This window comes from Mercenaria mercenaria, chromosome 9 (assembly GCF_021730395.1).
Source record: "Mercenaria mercenaria strain notata chromosome 9, MADL_Memer_1, whole genome shotgun sequence".
NCBI lineage: Eukaryota > Metazoa > Mollusca > Bivalvia > Venerida > Veneridae > Mercenaria > Mercenaria mercenaria.
Window position 1 is genome coordinate 73,742,951 of NC_069369.1, and position 24,655 is coordinate 73,767,605.

Genomic DNA, 24,655 nt, shown 5'->3' on the forward strand with positions numbered 1-24,655 from the left:
TTGCTTTATATGGGCCATCTCTTGGTTAACCAAATGGGACCGTTTCGTCTAGCATCAATACCCCTTACAAGAATGAATTGATACTAATGCAGATGTAACCTGTGACCATTCCTCATCTTCAGACATCACCTGTCCTCAGTTTGACCTTGACCTTGAACTTGACCTCGTTTTGGACTTAGGTTGCTTTGTATTGACAAGGATGCCACGGGGGGCATCAAGCATTTATTGAACGCAGCTTCTTGTGTTTTTGCAAAAAGACATAACTGCAAATTATTATTAAAGTCTTCAAGGAACTGGCTGGTAGTAGGATTTTTTTTTAAGTTTGATTATGTCAATTGTTTGGTCAAAAAACTGTTTTACTTGTTTAAAGGTCTGGAAAATTACAATTTGAAATTTAACAAAAATTTTACAATGAAATGCTGCTTTTATGCTTACCCAGATATCCTTTTTCCAATCCATTCACAAATAAAGATTGATTTAAAATTTTGATACCTTCTGGTCTCCAAAATGGCTGTTATTTACAATGGAAAAAACTGCACCCAAATCATTTTTGATAATAAATTTCAAAACAATATTTTTTGAATAATTAGAAGGGTACTTCTACCACCCTTGAAGTTCTTTCGGATGATATTCAATATCAACAGCATTAAAACGTTGCTACGGAGAAGTTGGATCAATGCATAGGTAGTTCTTGTCATCGCTTTATGAGACTGTTAAATTTGTAACTTAGTTATAAGCCTCAGGGAATACAATTTGTAATATAGATGTATAAATATTGGTGATTTTGTTTGATGAGTGGCATAAAGTTGAACCTGCCAAAGTGGTCACCTATATTAAGCAGCCACTTGCTTTGAACAGCCTGTTAGCTAACTGTCAAAAATTGATTTTTGTTCTGATTTTAAACTGACTTAAGCAGCCACATTAAGTTGCTGTCCTCTTGCTGCAAGTTTAACTGTGTTTCATATTTGTGAAGTTTTAGGTAAGTATTTTCAAAGTGAACAACTTAGTATTCGTAAAATTGAGACTGTACTGAGGAAAACAGCCATAAATAAAACTGAAAATCATGAAAAACAACACTCTGGATGCAAGGTCAATTAATTTCTCTATTTTCTGGTACTCTATTCCAGGTGACACTAACAGAACATGTGAAACTAACAGAAAGTATATACAGAGTAGATCAGAAAGCAAAATGTCCAGACGATCAGTTCATACATGACAGAATAGTGTGCTTTCAGGTTGGTCAGCTATTCTTCTACTAATATTGCTTTTCATCATGAGAAACTAAATTTCCTTCTGAATACAGGGAGAAAAATACATTAATGCTCAAACTTGAGAGATTGATCACTTTCATTACAAATGTTACCCAGGGACCTCCCTGGTTGAGTAGTAAAGGTTGCTGACTTCAAATCACTTGCCTCATCTGTGAGTATTAGCCCTACTCTTATAATGTCTGAATGGGCACATCAGGTCTTCCTGCACCATTAACGTTGGAAAGTCAGTCTATGACAGGAATTGTGTTAGTTTGAGTTAAAAGTTTATCATGTGAAGGCGGTAATAAACATTTGAATAAAACAAATGGGCATAGAATGGGGTTTCTTTTATAGTAAGTAATATTTCGTTGAAAAGTACACAAACTATGCCAGTAACTGACACATAAACTCAAGCCTGAAAAATGATTATCAAAATTATGTTCAAAGCAAAAACGAAAGATTTGTTTTCCCAACTGCTTACCAGAGATATAGAGAATATTAGGTTACTGTCAGATAAATTTAAATTTATTAGGCGAGTCGAAGAAAATCTATTAAGCGAGGCTCTGCCAAGCCTTATATTTTTTTGTAGACGAGCCGAATAAATTTAAATTTTTCAGACAGTAATCTAATATTCTATTTATCCTACCTGCTCAGAAAATTGGGTAAAAAGTCGTTGGAAAGAGCAAAAGTGTGCAGACTTGACGTCATATATGACGTTTGCAAGTGCAATTCAATTTGTGGGTAAAATTGAAAAATTGCAATAACTTCTTTGTTTCTGGATAAAAACTTTTTGATATTACCACTTATTTTCTTAGTTAGAACATTTCCAATACAATGATAACAGTTTCAATGAAAAATTCGGGAAAAAAGTGTTTTCAAAATTTCCGGCTGAAGTGCTGTAAAAGTGAAAAACAGCAACAACTTTTTTGTTTCTGGATAAAAACCCATTATTTAACCACTCATTTTCTAAGTTCAAACATTTCCAATACTGTGGTGATGGTTTCAATGCAAAAATATTGATGAAATATGTTATTTCAAAAGTTCCCGCAAAAGTGATATCTTGACACTGACTAAATAAAGCAAAGTTTATTAGGCAGGCCGATTTTGTGCTATATCTTGTATGAGGGTAGGATAAATGCTGAAGTTAAGTAGGGACACATAACAACAGATGTATATTCACATCTTGGAGCTTGATAAAAGTTTGTAAATTCAAGTTAATCTTCTTTTTATTCTGCTATAATCATAAAATCCAATCTTAACATGTAAATGTTATTTCAGTATCCCCCAGAGATGACAAAAATGGATCCTGATCATGTGCTAGGCCTGGCATTGGAGGTTATACCAGATAACTCGTGTCTTGTCTTCTGTCCTACCAAGAAAAACTGTGAAAATGTGGCTCTCATGTTGAGTAAACTTATGGCTAAATATAAAAGGTAAAGGTAGGATTTTGATAAGTGTCAAAACCGGCAAACATTTCCTGTCCTAAATATGTAACAGTTAGTGTTAATTATAATGTTCTGTTGCATATTGCTCTGTATCCCACAAGACAAGGAATCTAGAGGTGGCGAGTTTGATTCAGAAGCAAGGTACAATGCTCTCTATGACAATTTGACAGAAGACAATACATATATCAGGAATATGTGTTGGGAAATTGTCATTATTTTGCAAATGATATGTCAATACTGGTACAGAATCCTGGAACAGTGGTCCAGTTAACTAACTGCTGAGTGTTGGTGCTGGAGCAGAAACATGGAGTACTGGTCTAGTTAATTGACTGCCATAACAAAGCTGATATAATGTTGAGAAACAAGTCTTGAACCGTAGTGTAACAAACATGATTTTGAACCCTGCTGAAGAATTTAGTGAAAGCGTTGTAAACTTTAGTTTCAGCCATGTGTTCTTTTACTTATTTCAGAGAATTATCCGAGGTTAAGAAAAAAGAAAGGAGGGCATTATTGAAGGAGTTAAACAATGATTCTGAGGGGAAAATATGTCCAGTATTACAGTACACAATACACTTTGGTATAGCATACCATCATAGTGGACTGACAGTCGATGAACGTAAACTTATAGAAGAGGCATATAGTGAAGGAATTCTTTGTCTTCTAGCATGTACTTCTACATTGGCAGCAGGGGTCAACCTGCCAGCTAAAAGGTAATCCCACTTGACAAGATAGCGCTCTGAGTATCAAGCAAATTTTTATTAAACCAGTAAATCCCTAATTTACCTGCAAAACAAACAATGAATTGTATAAAATAATATATTCTTATAATTTAGATGCTTTTCTAAACTTCTAAAAATTAAAATTGGGCAGTACCATTTATTATTCAGAGGGATGTTCAAGGAAAATTTACTGACTGAACAGCGCACAGAACAGACCATGAGCAGCACAGATCTTGGTCTGCACTGTTTGCAAAGGCAGAATCAGACGCCGCCAGCAGGCTAAAGATTAACTGTGCACTGTTATAAGTGACTATGCAATTTGTTGTTACAAATCGTCACAGAAGACCATTTTTAGCTCGACTATTCGAAGAATAGGGGAGCTATCCTACTCGCCCCGGCGTTAGCGTGAGCGTCACACAAATGTTAAAGTTTACGTACCACCCCAAATATTTTCAAAATCCATTGAGATATTGCTTTCATATTTTGCATACTTGTTTACCATCATGACCCCAGTCTGTAAAAAGTAGGAGGCAACTCTATCAAGCATTTTGACTGAATTATGGCCCCTTTTCGACTTAGAATAAATGTTAAAGTTTGCGTACCACCCCAAACATTTTCAAAGTCCATTGAGATATTGCTTTCATATTTTGCATACTTGTTTACCATCATGACCCCAGTCTGTAAAAAGGAGGAGGCAGCTCTATCAAGCATTTTGACTGAATTATGGCCCCTTTTCAACTTAGAAAAAATGTTAAAGTTTGCGTACCACCCCAAATATTTTCAAAGTCCATTGAGATATTGCTTTCATATTTTGCATACTTGTTTACCATCATGACCCCAGTCTGTAAAAAGGAGGAAGCAACTCTATCAAGCATTTTGACTGAATTATGGCCCCTTTTCGACTTAGAATATGCTTATTGTAATGTTAAAGTTTTACTCATTGCTTATATTATACTATCAAGCACTGAGAATAGTCGAGCGCGCTGTCCACTGACAGCTCTTGTTTAATTGTTAGCTTGACGTTTTATATAGAGTGATACTGAGAAGCCCTTATGTGGGTCAATACTTTATCTCACGGAGTCAGTACAAACAGATGGTTGGTCGGGCTGGTAGAGCTGGTATAGATACTTCTGGAGAATCCATTCTTATCTGCAAGGCTTCAGACAGGGAAAAGGTATGATGATGTAAACTTGATTAAGCCATTAAACCCCTACAAATGAAGTTAAGGCAGGGTATTTAGCAGACAGGGGCTCAAAGTTAGTTGGTCTTGTGGCCCATTCTACTTTTTAACACTTTTAAAAATATTCTTAAAAGATTCAAATGAAGCTAAGTTCTTTCATACACATGAACATCAAGCAGTATTCATAATACATTCTTCTAGTGTCATTTGAGACGTGGCAAGAGTCCTGTGCACATGGACTCGATATTATATGTTGTTAAAAATTTATTTCCTCTGACAAAGTGATACTGCTCGAGGATATTTATCTCTTACAGATAGTTATTGTTGATTCTGCTTCCTAAATTAGCTGAAGTTGCACTTTCCTGAAGATGAAAATGAGTTACATACTGAAAATTTTACTAGATATGCAGGCAAATGAAGCAGTTATGCAGCCTGTATACAACAAACATATTTCCATATTCTTTGTGGTGTTCTGCAGATGTTGTACTATGCATTAATTTTGTTAAAATTGTATTCTGCAGGTATTTTACAGTTTTCATGTATCTTTCAAACTGAGGCCATGCAGCTATCCACCCCAACCCCCATCCCCCCTCACAAACACAAAATAGAGGTCAAATTCAGTATGTGTACAGATTTTTGTGAGTCCCTTATGTTACCACAAATACATAAATACTTGTAAGTAAGCATGTGTTTTTAAAGAAAAATTTAGCATTGATGTAACTTTTTCAGGTGCGGGATTTGTTAGCTGGACCAATAGAGAGTTGTCACAGTAGTTTGCTATATAATGAAGGGAAAGGTATTAGGACCCTTCTTCTGTCTACCATTGGTCTGAAGGTAATTGTCTAAATATTAGAAGTTGCAATTTCAGAACTTGTACTTAAGCCCTGACACACATGTAGTAAATCAGTATGAATAAATTAACATCCTTCATCCTCCTATAAAAATACCCAGTAAGAGATAGTAGCAATACAGGAATATTAGACAGTGCTTGCTGAATGAAATAATGAAGAAAAAAAAACAACATATTTATAGGTTATTAGCTTTGTATCGGGAAATATGCAAGAGTTCTTCAGCGGAAATATTGTGCGACTTTAGGAGTGCAATATTCTTCTGCTGAAGAATGAGTGCATATTTCCCGATGCAAAGATAATAACCTTTTTTAGCTCGACTATTCGAAGAATAAGTAGAGCTATCCTACTCACCACGGCGTCGGCGTCACACCTTGGGTTAAGTTTTTCGTACCAGTCCACATTTTGACAAAGTCTTTTGAGATAAAGCTTTGAAACTTTCAACACTTGTTTACCATCATCATGGCCAGTTATAGGCAAGAGCACATAACTCCATCAAGGATTTTGGCTGAATTATGGCCCCTTTTGACTTAGAAATCATGGTTAAGTTTTTCGTACCAGTTCATATTTTGACAAAGTCTTTTGAGATAAAGCTTTGAAACTTTCAACACTTGTTTACCATCACCATGTCCAGTTATAGGCAAGAGCACATCACTTCATCAAGGATTTTGGCTGAATTATGGCCCTTTTTGACTTAGAAGTCTGGGTTAATATTTCGTACCAGTTCATATTTTGACAAAGTCTTTTGAGATAAAGCTTTGAAACTTTCAACACCTGTTAACCATCACCATGTCCAGTTATAGGCAAGAGTACATAACTCCATCAAGGATTTTGGCTGAATTATGGCCCCTTTTGACTTAGAAATCTTGGTTAAGTTTTTCGTACCAGTTTATATTTTTTGTAAAGTGTTTGACATATGGCTTTGAAACTTTTATCACTTGTTTAGTATAATAGTCTTTAACTGTAGGAAAGATAACCTAACTCTGTCATCTATTTTGGCTGAATTATGTCCCTTTTTGGACTTTGAAATTGGTTCTGTTTTCATACAAGTCCATGTTTTGTCAAAACTATTTGACATATGGCTTTTAAACTTTGAACACTTGTTTATCATTATGATTTCCATCTGTAGGCAAGAGTGCGTAACTATTTTGACTGAATTATGGCCCTTTTTGGACTTTGAAATTGGCTCATATATTGCCATTTAGTGCAAGACTTACCGAAATCAAAGTAATACAGGAACATTGTTTGTCTAATCTATTTATTTCTTTTGTCTGAATATCCGTGGAAATATTTTGACCCCATTCTTCAATCAATTCTTCGAATAGTCGAGCGCGCTGTCATCAGACAGCTCTTGTTATTACATACGCATCTACACATATAAATATTATGTAAATATCAAAAATATGTTCAATAGCCTGAATAAGATTGACAATACTGAACTAAAAAGAAAAAAATAGTGCAACACACACCGAATTATGTCACGCACCCGATATGAAATTCAGGCGTCAGTGTATGGAAAAAATATTGACGTTTCCGGTACCAATGTAACTTAACAGGGAATAGAAACGAGTATGTAATATTTTGTATTACAGATTACAACAACAACCGAAGATGTTTTCAAGTTTGTGAGTAGATCTTTGGCACATTGCCAACAGTCTGTGCTGGGTACTGATGTAACATCTGTGTGTCGTGATTCTCTACAGAGACTAGTAGACAGTGGACTGGTTCTCCAGATCAAATCTCAGTCTGAGGATCCAGAGCAAAACTTATGTCACAGTCTAGAGGTGACTCAGTTAGGGAAAGCTACATTTAAAGGTAAGTTTTAGTAAATGTTTTCAGTTTGTTGGGCCAGGGTTAGTCTTAGGTCCAGGGGTTATAGAACCTAGTTTTGTAAATGTCTTGATTTTGATTAGCTGTTTCTTAGCACAGTTTTCAAATTGACAAATGTAATGACCATATTGTGAGACTGGTTGGTCTCTTAGCATAGTTGCATAACCCAAGAGCCAGACCTGGGGTCTCCACTGTTTGACATTGTTGTAAAATGACTAAAATTGTGAAGCGGTTTGGATATGTGACAAAAATTTGATAAAAATAAACAGAAAAAAACAAGTATTTTGCTCAGAAACAACTGCTTTGACAAAAACTGGAAATGTATCTTTGAAGCATGTGGTTCCCACTCCTTTTCGAATTCTGACTGCAAAAACAAAACTGATGTTGGATAATTGAAGGATGTCCATGTGGATTACTAGTGTTTTATAAATTAACCAAATGCTAGATTTTTTGAAATATACATGTATAGATTTTGTTTGGGAAATCAGAAAAAAAACAACATTTGGTCTATTTTAGGTCCTATAGATCCAGACTATGCCGAGATGTTATACAAGGATCTGAAGAAGGCTGAGGAACCTCTGGTAATCTCTAATCACCTACACCTACTGTATCTAGTCACACCATATGATGTTGTCAAGGATATAACACCATCCTGGTTTATCTATTTCAATCAGGTAGGCAAAGTCTTTTAGATAACTCTTTAAGAGTAGGCCTATGTTGTCTTGTATGTAGGGAGATATATTGATTTTGTCTTTTCTTTTCATCTGCTAGTCTGTCTGCCAGTCTGCCAGAAACATTTGTTTGTACTTCTCCATATAAACTACTGGTATGATTTCAGCAAAACTTTGTAAGAATATTCAGTACCAATGTTACTTTCATATATTTTTGACATTTAGCAGTTTGAAAAAGGAAATCAGTAAATAGCATGTATTTTGAAAATTTGATCTGTGAAGGAAGTGTGAAAATGTAATCAGTACAATTAGTAAAATGCAATTAGTGCTTGTGTTTTTAAACATGTACACACTGAAGGTAGTGTTAAAATATATTCTGTAAACAGTATAGGTAGTATGAAATCTTTAATAATTGCATATAGTGTGAAAAAGAAATTAGTTTAGGCAGTGTATAATGTGAAAATGTCAGATAATGTAAATATGTAATCACTCCAGCTAGTGGGAAAGTGTAATTGATATATAGGCAGTGTGAAAATGTAACTAATGCAGCTAGTATGAAAGTGTAATCAGTATAGCAGTGTCAAAATGTAATCAGCCCAGCTAGTATGAAAGTGTAATCAATATAGGCAGTGTGAAAATGAAATAAGTCCAGCTAGTATGAAAGTGTAATCAATATAGGCAGTGTGTAGATATAATCAGTACAGCTAGTATGAAAGTGTAATCAATATAGGGTTATCAGTGCAGCTAGTATGAAAGTGTTATGAATATAAACAGTGAAAATGTAACCAGTATAGGCAGTGTTTAAATGAAATTAGTCTAGCTAGTATTATAGTATTTTCAGAATAGGCAGCATGAAAATGAAATCAGTGTTGCAAGTGTGAAAATGTAATCAGTTCAGGTAGTCTAGAAATGTAATCCTTTCCTATCAGTTTGAAAATTTTACTAGTACAGACAGTGTGATCATGTGAAAATGTAATGAGTGCTGGAAATTCTGTTGTAAGTTTGATGTTGTTTGTGTTAGTGTCAGATACATAGGTGTTGTGAAAAAGTCATTTGTTAGGTTGTAATGCTGTCAGTACAGCCAGTTGGTGTAATCAGAATAGGCAGTGCAAAGTAGTTGCTGACCTGTTTAAGCTACACCATATAGTAATTATTGAATGTTTGACTTACAGAATGGAAGAGGTAAAACCATCTCTGTATGGTGCATTCCAAACACAGAAAGGGACACTAGTTTATGTTCATTTTAAACTTGTTTGTATAAGGAGAGCTATCCTTAGTTCTAGTATTGATCAGCATCCGCATCTTTGTTTAAGTTTTGATTCACTTTCACTTTATTTCTGGTAATCCACTATGAATTTGTTTCAACCTTCAGAAAATTATTCTTTATTGGCTCTTATATCATACCATGCAAGGGCCATAACTCTTGCACCAATATTCCTTGAATTATCCTTGCTGTCTACTTAGAATTTCAAATTTTGCACTCAATCTCTATTATTTCATAAAAGGTTTAATTCAGACTTAATTGTTCCACAAGGTCATAAGTCTGGCACCAGTATTTCATGTTTTACATAGAATTTTGGGTTGAGTTTTGTGAACATACACGTAATACTTCTGTTGTTACCTAATGAATTTGATTCAAGCTTAAAATAGTTCTTCCACATCATCCTCATCATAGGACACAAAGTCCGTATCTCTGGCACCAAGATTGTGTGAAATTCAATACAGAATTATATCCCCTTTTCACATAGAAAATTTAAAATAGTAAGAACTGTAAAACTGTTCAATTGTAACATATATTTGTTTGGTGTAATTCTTCACGTGAGGAAGCCATCCAGCTGGCTTACGGAAGGTCGGTGGTTCTACCCAGGTGCCCGCTCGTGATGAAATAGTGCACGGAGGGGCACCTGGGGTCTTCCTCCACCATTAAAGCTGGAAAGTCGCTATATGACATAAAATTGTGTCGGTGCGACGTTAAACCCAACAAAATAAAAATAAATAAATTGTTTGGTGTAATAGAGGGAACTGTGAGTAGATATTTCATGTAGATATGGTATAAAGTTTCATAATTGTTTGGTTTTGTACAGTCCATGGTATAAAAGTAATGAGGAAGTTTTATTTTCAGATGAGCCATTTGAACAGTTCAGAACTGAAGGTAGCCAGCCTGATAGGTGTACCAGAGTCCTATATAGCTAGGAAAGCATCTCAGCAGAAATCTAGACAGGTAAAAACGTCTCTGATTTAAAAAAAAATGTAACCGTAGTAAAACAGGTAGAAAAAAAATCATATTTATTAATGTAAAAAAACACAAAGCGAAAATTTTGTTCAAAATGACATGCAGAGCACACAGCCCAGATCATTAGGTCAAAGGTCGTCGTTATACATAAAGATCAAAGGTCTGGTAGCTTAACTTTGTCTCTCCTCCATATTGTCTAAACCATAGGAAGATTTTTAAAAACTTGCTTCTGTTGTTGACCTCATCACCTCTACATGTAGAGCACACAACCGAAGTCCAAGGTCACACTTGGAGGTAAAAGGCCAAACTCGTGTGTTATATAGTTTCTTAGATTCCCCCAATGCCCCACCAAAGAAAAAAGAGTGGTTCTTTTTACATTTCTCACATTGGATAATACATTTTATTACATACCTATATAAATTCTGTCAAAAATATATGTACCTTTTGTATTGTATGTTGCCAGACTACTTTCATTTAATATGCGTGACCTGACACAGTTCTATGAAAAGTCCATATAAAAACTGCTCTCAGTACTAATTTAACTACAATAAACATTGAGGGTTTTGTTCGATTACATAAAAACGGAGGTAAGTAATAAAAGGGTCATTATGAAAGTAGCTAGATCATGAATTTTCTGTTCAGTTCTCGTTGATTTTGAAAGTTCGGATCACTATGTTGCTTGCGCACATTGTGAGATTAGAACTTGCAAAATCCACTCAAACTAAATATAGCATCCCAGATTGAGGCACTGTTATAATAACCCTATTATAATATACATGTATATTTATGATAGTGTCTTGCTATACATTTTCTAACATTCAGGCATACTGGCCTTTCAAAAAAGTTATTATAAATGATGTCTTTATTGGCAGAATTATTTTTGCAGAAAGTGGATGAGTTTGTTGTATCTCGGTTTTACCTGACCTTGATGCTGTACGACCTTTGGAGAGAGAAGTCGGTGTGGGAGGTGGCAGAAAAGTTCCAGCAACCTCGAGGATTTATACAGAGCCTGTTGTCCAGTGCAGCAAGTTTTGCTAGCTGTGTTACACACTTCTGTCAGGTATGTAGACAAAATGACTCGCTGTAATTTAGTACCATTTAATATTTTCTAAGATTGATTCCTTTTTAAATCATTTTTGAAATAGTACAAGATTGTTGCAGATTCCTCTGAATTGTATTCCAGCTGAAGAATAGCATGGTTTGAAAATTACAGGGACTTCTTTGTTTGTATGGTCTGGTAATTGCCTTCCAGTACAATTGCATTCTCCTGCAAATAAAGGAATTCCTTTCTAATTTCCTAATTTTTGTAATGCTAAATATACTGGTCAGTGACTTACAAGTAGTTGTATGATACATAAAAACATATCAAAAGACACAGTTTCTTTCAGGAATTGGAGGAGTTTTGGGCCTACCAGGATTTGATGGGAAACTTTGTGAAGAAGTTATCATATTGTGTTACATCTGAACTTATACCACTAATGGAAATACCGGGAGTTAAACTTGTGAGTACATGTGCCTTTAAAAGTAAGAATGATTTAGATTCTGTATGTGCTATTAAGGTAAATGGGAGATGTAAAATGTGATGTATCGTTATCTACTTGTGACAGCATGCTGTAGAAAGCAGCTCTCTCTGATTCATTTTTGTATTGTGGAACCTCTGCTAAAGATGACTGTAAAGAGCAATACATCTCTAAAAAGGCCAAGATTTGATTAAATTTTTAGCTCACATGTCACAAAGTGACAATGTGAGCTTTTGTGATCATGCAGCGTCCGTCGTCCGTCGTCCGTGCGTGCGTGCGTGCGTCCGTGCGTGCGTAAACTTTTGCTTGTGACCACTCTAGAGGTCACATTTTTCATGGGATCTTTATGAAAGTTGGTCAGAATGTTTATCTTGATGATATCTAGGTCAAGTTCGAAACTTGGTCAACTGCGATCAAAAACTAGGTCAGTAGGTCAAATAATAAAAAAACCTTGTGACCTCTCTAGAGGCCATATTTTTCATGGGATCTGTATGAAAATTAGTCAGAATGTTCATCTTGATGATATCTAGGTCAAGTTCGAAACTGGGTCAACTGCGGTCAAAAACTAGGTCAGTAGGTCAAATAATAAAAAAACCTTGTGACCTCTCTAGAGGCCATATTTTTCAATGGATCTTCATGAAAGTTATTCAGAATGTTCACCTTGATGATATCTAGGTCAAGTTCGAAACTGGGTCACGTGCCATCAAAAACTAGGTCAGTAGGTCAAATAATAATAAAACCTTGTGACCTCTCTGGAGGCCATATTTTTCATGGGATCTGTATGAAAGTTGGTCAGAATGTTCATCTTGATGATATCTAGGTCAAGTTCGAAACTGGGTCAACTGCAGTCAAAAAGTAGGTCAGTAGGTCAAATAATAAAAAAACCTTGTGACCTCTCTAGAGGCCATATTTTTCATGGGATCTGTATGAAAATTGGTTTGAATGTTCATCTTGATGATATCTAGGTCAAGTTCGAAACTGGGTCAACTGCGGTTAAAAACTAGGCCAGTAGGTCTAAAAATAGAAAAACCTTGTGACCTCTGTAGAGGCCATACTTGTGAATGGATCTTCATGAAAATTGGTCAGAATGTTCACCTTGATGATATCTAGGTCAAGTTCGAAACTGGGTCACATGCCATCAATAACTAGGTCAGTAGGTCAAATAACAAAAAAATCTTGTGACCTCTCTAGAGGCCATATTTTTCATGGGATCTGTATGAAAATTGGTCAGAATTTTTATCTTGATGATATCTAGGTCAAGTTCGAAACTGGTTCAACTGCAGTCAAAAACTAGGTCAGTAGGTCTAAAAATAGAAAAACCTTGTGACCTCTCTAGAGGCCATACTTTTCAAGGGATCTTCAAGAGTAAGTCAGAATGTTCACCTTGATGATATCTAGGTCTTATTCGAAACTTGGTCACGTGTTTTTAATAACTAGGTCAGTAGGTCAAATAACAAAAAAGCCTTGTGACCTCTCTAGAGGCCATATTTTTCACAGGAACTATATGAAAATTGGTCTGAGTGTTCATCTTGATGATATCTAGGTCAGGTTTGAAACTGGATCAACTGCGGTCAAAAACTAGGTCAGTAGGTCTAAAAATAGAAAAACCTTGTGACCTCTCTAGAGGCCATACTTTTGAATGGATCTTCATGAAAATTGGTCAGAATGTTCACCTTGATGATATCTAGATCAATTTCGAAACTGGGTCACGTGCCTTCAATAACTAGGTCAGTAGGTCAAATAATAAAAAATCTTGTGACCTCTCTAGAGGCCATATTTTTCAGTGGATCTTCATGAGAATTGGTTAGAATTTTTATCTTGATGATATCTAGGTCAGATTCAACACTGGGTCACATGAGCTCAAAAACTAGGTCACAATGTCAAATAATAGAAAAAAACGACATCATACTCGGGTTTAAAACTGGGTCATGTGGGGACAGGTGAGCGATTCAGGACCATCATGGTCCTCTTGTTAATAAACTTGCCTTTCCAGAGATAACTCCTCTTTACAGAGAGACTTTCTTTTCCCATTTGAAGAAAGTCTTAGTAAACTTTTTGTTAACAGTACAGCAGTTTCTGTACAACAAACACATTCAGTTTTCCGAATGGGGTTTAAACAGAAAGATTGTATTGTATATGATTTGTGTTAAAATGTTTTATTTTCAGAATAAGAATTTACAGCAAAAATGGGAAGGGTATAATTCTGTTTTGCAACTTCAAAAACTGATTTATTGACACAAAATAGGTTGATCTTCAGTTAAGTCAGAAATGAAAATATATAGGTTGCACATGATTATAAATCGAGAAGTAAGAGATTCAGTCCCTTGGTTTGGCATAGCTTTTGCATAACAATTTTGACAGAAGTGAGTGTCTCCAAAGCATTTTATCATGTGGAGAAATTGTCAGTTACTGGTACATGCAGAGAACAAACCAGGACTGGAACAGGAGCTTGGAACACCCTATATGCTGACTGATTGCCTTGGACATGAAATGATATTTAGAAAGTTAATCCCATTCAAACACAATACCATTAAAATGCTTGTATTGCAGGGTAGAGCAAGGCTGATGTATACAGCAGGTTATAAGACATTGAGTTCTGTAGCCTCAGCCAACACAGAGGATCTTGTGAAGTCTGTACAATACATGCCACGGAAGGCAGCTAAGCAGATCATTGCTTCTGCAAAGGTATGTTTAGTACTGCGGATGTTATAAACTTTATATCAGGGTTGTAGTGAATTTTGTTAGAGATATGGAGGTAAAAATAAATGCTGGGTGAAATGTAAGGATTGTCGTACTGAAGTTTTCACAAAAAATGCCACAAAAAAAGACAGATTTGTTGGTAAATGGTGTTGGAAGGGTGTTGTAAAATTAAAATTATGCACTAGGTATATTGATTATTTTATTACCCGAAATTATAACCAGAAGACAAGTAACATTCACATTTTTACATGTTTATTTGTACATTTCAGATATGAATACAGTCACATATTTCAATTACCGGTGCGTAAGATACTGTAAACAGTGCTAATTCAACCTATGAAATATTCCTTTCAATATAAAAGTTATTATCAATATTTTGGCAGAGTATGGCCACTCCAATGAAAGCTATTTGAAAAACCAGTCGACCGGGAGGAAACCAGACGTACTCGTAAAGCACCACGTCATTGCTCCACGTTACCTGTAGAGCAACAAGCAGCGCCACACGGACGCAAGGAATACCACAGTACACCACAGTAAATTAAACATCCCCCAAAACTCGACGTTACCTGCAAAGCAATGAGGAATATTTAGCGGACCAACGGAGCAAGGCAACGTACTGTGGTTCTAAGCAACGAGCAAGGCTACAGTACACAACAATATTTAGCGAACCAACGGAGCAAGGCAACGTACTGTAATTCTAAGCAACGAGCAAGGCTACAGTACACCACAATATTTAGCGGAGCAAGGCAACGTACTGTACTTCTAAGCAAGGCAAATACTATAATGAGCAAGGCTACAGTACACCACAGTAAATTAAATATTCCCCATAACTCGACGTTACCTGCAAAGTAATGAGGAACATTTAGCGGACCAATGGAGCAAGGCAACGTACTGTAATTCTAAGCGAGGCAAATACTATATGATGAGCAAGGCTATGACATCAGCAAGGCTATGATACATTTAAGCAAGGCTAGTCAGATATTGCCAAGGCACTAGAGCAATACCTTTAATATACACCGTAACATCCGTACCATCAAAACGTCCCAAAGCACGCCCGATCGCCCCCACGGTCGACAGAATTTTTCCAGGCCCTTACAATTAGGAGTGACATAAAAATAATTGTATATAAATATGGAAATGATTAACTGGAATTTTAGTAATAAAAATTATACATGTATTAATTCTAAATTGTCCTTTTGATTTCTCATAAAGCAACAGTCCGGAAGAATGATATCCTTTTAAATTTGTCTGTTTCCCAAATTGTTTGTAGCCCAGGAATCCGTTCAATTAATGTCTGTGGAAAGTACCTGGAGTCTGATCACTTCCGGAGTTGGCACCCAATGGCAGCATATTATCTGCAACATAAATACTTCACAAAACAGTCAGATTGTCATAACAGAATTAAAGATACAAAATATAATGAATTGTAGTATACAACAATTTTTATTATTATTATTATTACTGGGGTGTGGCGGGTGGGCAATTTAACATCGATCTGAAGCGCTAGCCAATACACCTTTAGTTCAACTGAGAAGATTGCACGTGCTCTCGATTTAATATAACGCTCGAGTGGTTCCCTGACGAATAGGCGTTTATCATTAACCTGTTATGTTTAGACAAGGAACTAGAAAACTGGATTACTTGACAACGACGATAGTTTATAGCTAACACACCTAGCAACGAGATAGGTATAAATTTCGGGAAAAAATAAAAGTAATTATTTTTAGGCAAAATAATTTTTTATTATTTTATTACCCGAAATTATAACCAGAAGACAAGTAACATTCACATTTTTACATGTTTATTTGTACATTTCAGATATGAATACAGTCACATATTTCAATTACCGGTGCGTAAGATACTGTAAACAGTGCTAATTCAACCTATGAAATATTCCTTTCAATATAAAAGTTATTATCAATATTTTGGCAGAGTATGGCCACTCCAATGAAAGCTATTTGAAAAACCAGTCGACCGGGAGGAAACCAGACGTACTCGTAAAGCACCACGTCATTGCTCCACGTTACCTGTAGAGCAACAAGCAGCGCCACACGGACGCAAGGAATACCACAGTACACCACAGTAAATTAAACATCCCCCAAAACTCGACGTTACCTGCAAAGCAATGAGGAATATTTAGCGGACCAACGGAGCAAGGCAACGTACTGTGGTTCTAAGCAACGAGCAAGGCTACAGTACACAACAATATTTAGCGAACCAACGGAGCAAGGCAACGTACTGTAATTCTAAGCAACGAGCAAGGCTACAGTACACCACAATATTTAGCGGAGCAAGGCAACGTACTGTACTTCTAAGCAAGGCAAATACTATAATGAGCAAGGCTACAGTACACCACAGTAAATTAAATATTCCCCATAACTCGACGTTACCTGCAAAGTAATGAGGAACATTTAGCGGACCAATGGAGCAAGGCAACGTACTGTAATTCTAAGCGAGGCAAATACTATATGATGAGCAAGGCTATGACATCAGCAAGGCTATGATACATTTAAGCAAGGCTAGTCAGATATTGCCAAGGCACTAGAGCAATACCTTTAATATACACCGTAACATCCGTACCATCAAAACATCCCAAAGCACGCCCGATCGCCCCCACGGTCGACAGAATTTTTCCAGGCCACAATAAATTTGCCAAAATTTATCCCCCAAAAATTCTGTGCAAAGATTTCTTAAATTCTAAAAAAATACTATCTCAGCTTTACAACAATTATATTTGTTCTTTAAAGCCAAACTGGTTCATCCATATAACTATAACATAATCGAATAGGCTATTTGAAAGACAAGTAGAGCAAATCCCGCCAACATCACGTGATCACGTTTTGCCAATGTATGAAACAAGGAGCAGAAGGATTATCGTCTTGAGTGATTCGGATCATTTGTTCATCATCATGATGATAATCTGTAGTTCTATCTTTGAAAGAAATAACTAACTTAAATGCTTACCTAAAATATATTTGTTTGGATACACGTTTTATCTTAAGATTTATGTCCTAATGTAATTCAATTAAATTCAGTTCCAACCATGTTGATATGTACCCCTTCAAGGCTATACATCAATATCCAGAAAGACCATTATCCCTTTTATCCACAAGCATTATGTTGTTACTGCATTTTGGTTAGCTTTTCAATGAGTTTACCAGGCCTCAATCGGGTCGGGTATGACAACACAATCCAATACACTACGGTACCAATTTAAACATAGTATAGATCAACTTGATACTAATTAAAACGACTGCATGTTTATACATTGTATTATCGTTTGCTTGTTATGGTTCTCATGCATCGTTGAACTCAAGAAGATTGTCAATGAAAAAAGTTAAGTGCATACTGAAATGTTTTCTGTATTGAAACGTTTTAATGAAGAAAATCATAATTACCAAACATATTATCGTTTAAGTTACCGTGTGGGATTTATACATCAAGGCATGTCTGCACTATTAATTTATAATAATACTGCGGTAGAATACCGAAGCTAGCGGATGGGTCACACATCCCTAAAAATTGTCGTGCAATTATACGGGTATTTATAAATGAATAGATCTACTGCGGAACTGAGTCGATATATTTATCAATAACGTGTTAAAGTAGTTGTACTTCTGTCGAATCGTATATTAAAAGAAAACCATACTTTACTATGAAGACCCTGAATAATCGACTTTTCCAATAATGTTTCGCTATCGCTTTCTACTTATAAATACGTAATCGTTCTATAAATAGATTGCGCTATACAGCATGAAATATGTCCAGATATTCAACTTACACGAAAACACAATTTCAACCTTATTTTGTAAATCTAATACATAATGACGTTAATATTATCTGTCTTCAGTAAATAATTTCGGCTTGGTTTGTCAAAGAAATTTTTTACTTAAATATTAAAAATCTGACTTTAATATTTTATATAACAAACCAACACTGATTTATGAAATCCCAGTTCCGGGCTAAGGTCAAAAAACTACAGAATTTCGTTAACATGATATAGTGCTACATGGGCTATTCGGAGAGAATTCACTTACTGGAACAGGAGAAAAATTAAGACAACCAAAAATTTTCATTCATACATAACGTAATAAACGACTGGTAGTTTGTTACAGATTTCAACCAAATCCCATGATAACCAGCTCTGAAGTTTTGCTCACTACACATACATATTCCAATGATAAAATCATCAGTCAAGAGTGTTGTAATACAGTATGATGATTTCCAAAATTTTAAGAACCATTAATATGATCTGTGATATTGGATTCGGCTAAATATTGGCAGTATATCTTAACGCTACATATTTACAACTATGATGACCTAATCTTATATTAGTTAGCTTCTAACACCAAACAAAAACGTGATATAATGGGAAACCAAGTGCAAAACAGTTCTATCTATTGTTATTTGCAATGTCACGCCATTTTAAAATGTCATGTTAACTGACACCAGTGCCCTTAGAAATAAATACGAACAGCTCTAACTAAATACTATTAAAAATTAATGACAACCAATAAAATATCATAGGAAAGCTAGCCACATATACATGTATAAATTCAATTGATTTCTCTTTAGTTTTAAAGTTTAGAATGGTGTAAAAAACATTTTTGAGGCCGCAACTTGAATTAACAAAGTTTCCGTGATATCTTATTTGACTCTGGTAACAATAGAATCTATAATAATATAATAGAATCCGGTTCTGTATGGAAAATAACAAAATATCTATTGTTTTTCAGCCTCTAAATTGACAGACATCACGATTCTGACCCCGTTTCTTCGAAAAATTCAAGTAACAAAGTGTTTCGGGAAACGTAGCAATCGTTTCAAATTTAATGTACGGAAAGTTGAGCTTCAACGAAACAGAATTTCCTCACCAAATTAACAAACGTAGTAGTGCAACAATTAACAATCCTGCACCAAACAAAGAACAAACTGCCCAACTAATACTGTTTAAAAAACGTTTGAATCTTATTTTCATAATAGACCACTCGATTTTTTTTTTTTTTTTTTTTTTTTTTTTTTTTTTTTTGTAAAACGTTTGCGATCATTTAGCCTAAAATAACAGTTGACGAATTACATAAATTTTATCAACAACATGCCTCACTCTATTTCAAAGATGCACTACAAAGTAACGGTACTCTTTGTAATCTGTGGTGACAACTCTACATGATTTGCATGAAAAATACATGAGGCACACAAGAATTTAGTTCAAAATTGACAGTGACATATTAAGCGAAGACAATGTGCATTGCATGAATTAATGTAGCGATATATATGTACGTCGGTGTGTTTAGTTAAATTTCAATCATATTTTGTTTCCCAGCATAAGAAAATTATTCCTCTATACTTGACAAACTATGCTGAAAAGAGATTTAATAAATAAGTCTTCAGATAATGTTGCGAAAACACATTTCAAAGGAAGGGCCTAAATTACCCACCTGACATGTACATTATACCTGTATTATACAACCTAGCAAATTCAACATCTTTATTTATTTTGGATTAAATATTGTGGATCTTAAATTTTCGATTCTATGGATGCACGTGTTCCCGTGCAGTGTATTTGAAGATCATTACCGAAACCAATCGGAAGAAAATTAAGTACATCTAAGTCTAATATTGAACCGGTGAATTTGTTAGTGGTATTTGTTTATGATATCGAAAGAGTTAAATGACCTAACCTGATCCAACGTTAACAGGTGCTGATGCCTGCGTTTGCATGCTGACAGATTCTCCTGGTCATGTAAAACGCAAAGTGAGGGTCGTAATTAATAGTGTTTGAGAAAACCTACTTAAGTATCTTACAGTTGCGTCCTTGTATAAATATTTTTCCTTACAATCTTTCTGGTTTCCATAACCCATCCGATCTTAATCCGTATACTATACCCTTGCAATACTAAACTATTCGACGGTCCCATAAAGGGGACGTTAACGTAAAACACTCCAAAAATTTGCTATTTAAATTGCGGGAAGTAAATGAGCACAACAGTGTCACTGTCTTATGAAATGTGACGTCACCGATGTTACTATTTACCTTGCGAGCACCTTACGAGTAATAAAACGGAAATACCCTATGTGAATCTCGTGTATTGAAAATACCACTGCCTGTCGGAATCAAGAAACTATTACGACAGTTGACTGAACTAGCAACATTATTGCTTTGGTTCGAATCTGTAAAATTATGAGAAATAGGGTCGCCACACCCCGTATTAAGTTTACAGTTAATACAATACACAATTCATAATCGGTGCATAGATGTTAACGGGAAGAGATTAACTGTGTATAACTATTTACTGACGTAAGTACTGTCATTACCAAACTGCAGAACTAATTGCGACTCCTTCAAAATTTGTTCGAAATCAATAACAAACCTACCGGCATTTTGTCTGATGCCTGGAATTTCTGGCAAATCCGCCGTCTAGTTCGCTTTTCATTTCCTTCCCTTCATAATCATCTCGACAGGCTGGCTCGCCTCTACCTTTCAGGCGTGCTCTGCATCGACCACGTGGCATGGCTATTCAATTTAACATCGATCTGAAGCGCTAGCCAATACACCTTTAGTTCAACTGAGAAGATTGCACGTGCTCTCGATTTAATATAACGCTCGAGTGGTTCCCTGACGAATAGGCGTTTATCATTAACCTGTTATGTTTAGACAAGGAACTAGAAAACTGGATTACTTGACAACGACGATAGTTTATAGCTAACACACCTAGCAACGAGATAGGTATAAATTTCGGGAAAAAATAAAAGTAATTATTTTTAGGCAAAATAATTTTTTATTATGGAACATTTTATTTAAATTTTGGGAAAAATATGATCTTAAGGTAGTTCTGCACGTTTGATAAACTGGAAGTGATGGCGTAACGTCATTTATCCGGAAAACGTAGAATAAAGCCTAGATTAGGCGTATGGAAATGAAAATCAGTTTATGAATTAATGGAAACCTTTGAATAAATTTATTAAAGTGTAACAGTTACTATCTGTCTAAAGTTAAAATATGATATTAAAACATCTGACAGGTTAAATAATTCAAAATAATGTCTTCAAATTAGCTTCTAACGGGCGGTTCACTTTAATCATGGCCAGATATCTCAGAAATAAGCACACGGACCTATACATTTTATTTCACTATATCATAGACCATATGTTTATTTAGGACTGTGAGAAGTTTCATTAAAACCTACATTGTGGAAAATTTTCTATTCGCGAAAATGCTATAAAAGTTACTATTTTCCCATAGACTCCCATTATGAAAAATTGCATGAGGTCCAAATTTTTCAAATCAGTCCAGCAAAAAATAAAGCACATGACCCTATCCTTTTTATTTGCTGAATTTTCTAGGTATATTTTGATGTTTTGAAATATCAGAGTTTAATTAAATTCTACATTATAGAAAAAAGTTCAGTCCAAACATGCAGAACTACCTTAAAGGGAAAATATTGCAATTTTAGGGGAAACAGCCCTTTTTCTGGCTGTAAAAATAGCAAAAAAAAAATCAGTAATAACTTTAACTATGGTAAATTCCAGTTTTCAAGACACATTTTTCCTCCATCAAAACAGTAGGTAGGTAATAACAGAAGTAATGTCTTTACTCGTATACTTTTTTAGGATGTATTGATGTGTCGAATATCTTATTACTCAATAGCCAGCTATGGGTTTAAATGTTCCAGAATGGAACAGACTGACATCTCTTCTGAATTTTTACTTAAGTTGACACACTGAAATAAGACTTCTAAAAATTTAGGCATTAAGCTGCCACAGTTCTTTAATATGCTAAGTAAGGGGTCAATTTTACGATAAGGGTTTTAATCTTTAGCCTGCTGGTGGCAAGTGATTTTGCCTTTGCAACCAGTGCAGACCAAGATCGGAGCAGTCCATTTTATAAATTTAGCAAGGTTGAAATGTTTTGTTTCAGTTACTGCTCAGTGAGAAGGCTGAGGCTATGATGGAGGAAGTGGAGGCATTGGTTACCATACCGCTGTTCGTTAGTAACAATGTTACCATGGAAACCGATACAACACCAGCACCAGTAACCCCAGGGCTCTCACAGTCGTCGATCTCAAGTGATACTGATGCAAGGCTAAACATTTGAAAATAAAATAATGTGAAAATGGAAAATAGTAAAGTAAGAAAGCATTCTGTCAAAGGATTTGATACACTGAGTTTGACAGTATTTTATGAATACTGTAAGCCCTTCATTAAAGGAGCGTTGATAATGTGAAGATGTGATATAGTGTATCCTGAAAGTAGTCTCAGAAAATTTTGGATAAGACTTCCTTGTGAATAAGAAAAGAAAAAAACTTTATTAGCACTCCATCTAGGGAGTATTGAGGATTAGAATATGAACTGTTGTGTATTTTGAAAATATTCTACGTGAGTTTAGGATAACACTTGTTTTTGAACAAGGAAAAGAAACTCTGCAATAGATCTTCATTGAAGGAGCATTGACAATTTAAAGATATGATAATAAAGTCTATTTTGAAATTAGTCGGAAAGTAAAGGATATCACATATCTGTGAACAAGGAAAACAAAAGACTTTCATTAGCACTGTATTAAAGGAGTGTTGATTATAAATATGTGATATGGTGTTTTTTGACAATACTTTTCAAGAAGGTAGGATAAGTCAAGTTTCAGGACAAGGAAAAGAGACATTGGAGTAGGAAAACTGACAAACTGGACATGAAATACAGTGTAGATTGAAAATATTGCAAGGTGTTTATGATAGCAGTTTCCAATGAATAAGGCAAGCAGAGACTGTATTAACACTTTATGAAAGAGAACATTGACGAAACTTCAGAAGATGTGATATAGTGTAAACAGCAATTTTCTCAGGGACTTTTTGGTTACAGTTGGCAGCAGTCACGCAAGTACCTTTAACTGTTGAGCAATGCATGTTGAGAATTTATTTATGGCAAGTTGATAGTGTTTACAGATTACCTCATACTGCTGGAACCGAATTCATTAACATATTGAATGAAGACATTAAATTGCTTCATTTTATATAGATCTAGACTACTGATAAATGAAATTAATATTACTTTGATTAAGTTCTAAGAATTATTTGGCAATAAGATGTGCAAGTTTAAATTCTAGATGCAATATGTTGATGAATGTCGATTTTTGTACTAATGAGTTTCTAGATTTGTAACAAGAAATATGCACAAGTTCTGAAGTGAAGATATTGCATGACTGGAGGAACAAGTGCATCTTCCTTGGTGCAGAGCTGATACTGTGACATTGTTTAATTTCATAGGAATGAAATTTGGAGGGTATTTTTTGTTGTTTCCAAAATCGCTCTTTTGTTGGGATATTCTTAAGTGGATTGGATTTCCACTTCTGATGGTAAAGATGATGGGAATTTAACTTCTTTGGGATTTAATTTAGTAGACTGCCACAACTGCAGATCCATAAAAAACTATTCCCTCATGAATATTAAGAATTTCACAGTAATGTTGTTATTACATAAGCATTTACAATTACTAAAATTATGTTTTTGTTGTTTTTAAGAGTTAATAATACTGTCCAAATTGAAAGATTGACATTTTCATTTTAGAAATTGAGCAGGATAGGGGTTAACTCTGAAATCATTTGTTATGTTTTATGAAAATTTAGAGGTCGTTAAATAGTGTATGCAGTTTTCAATTTTTGCTGAAATCTGTACGTACTTGACAGTTGATATCTTTTTATTTTGTTACAACAAGAGTGTGGAGTTAGAAGAATTGTTTGTATAAGAATAATTGATGTAAACTGCTTTCCTAGACTTGTAGCCATATTGAGAAGTATCTACAGCATTATACTTTATGTTAAAGTTATTATCTATTATTTATTAGCATTATTATTTATTTATGTTATCACCAATACAGGTGAAATTGTCATAAAAATTCAGATTGTTATTTTGTACTTTAAATAAGTATTGACACTAGGACACTATGGAGCTTACTTAGAGAGTTTTTAGCTCACCTGTCACATAGTGACAAGGTGAGCTTTTGTGATCACCCTTTGTCCGTCGTCCGTCGTCAGTCTGTGCGTCCGTGCGTGCGTCCGTGCGTCCGTCAACAATTTCTTGTCTGCACGATAGTGGTTTCATTTATGACTTTATTTTAACCAAACCTGCACACAACTTGTATCACCATAAGATCACGGTTCCTTTCTTGAACTGGCCAGATCCCATTATGGGTTCCAGAGTTATGGCCCCTGAAAGGGCCAAAATTAGCTATTTTGACCTTGTCTGCACAATAGCAGCTTTATTTATGAT

The 24,655-nt window shown here is 35.2% G+C and overlaps 1 protein-coding gene across 1 annotated transcript in view; it reads left to right on the plus strand.

Moving 5' to 3' along the window:
• The window catches only part of LOC123547466 (helicase POLQ-like), a 37,386-nt gene extending 13,052 nt beyond the window's left edge, over positions 1-24,334 (plus strand). The window contains exons 9-20 of the mRNA XM_053551708.1: positions 1,128-1,235; positions 2,529-2,683; positions 3,166-3,405; positions 4,447-4,588; positions 5,324-5,428; positions 7,035-7,257; positions 7,789-7,946; positions 10,066-10,164; positions 11,063-11,236; positions 11,565-11,678; positions 14,247-14,381; positions 22,315-24,334. Of these exons, the coding sequence (XP_053407683.1) occupies positions 1,128-1,235; positions 2,529-2,683; positions 3,166-3,405; positions 4,447-4,588; positions 5,324-5,428; positions 7,035-7,257; positions 7,789-7,946; positions 10,066-10,164; positions 11,063-11,236; positions 11,565-11,678; positions 14,247-14,381; positions 22,315-22,491 (1,830 nt within the window). The 3' untranslated portion in view covers positions 22,492-24,334. The remainder of the gene's footprint in view (positions 1-1,127; positions 1,236-2,528; positions 2,684-3,165; positions 3,406-4,446; positions 4,589-5,323; positions 5,429-7,034; positions 7,258-7,788; positions 7,947-10,065; positions 10,165-11,062; positions 11,237-11,564; positions 11,679-14,246; positions 14,382-22,314) is intronic.
• The last annotated feature ends 321 nt before the right edge of the window (positions 24,335-24,655 follow it).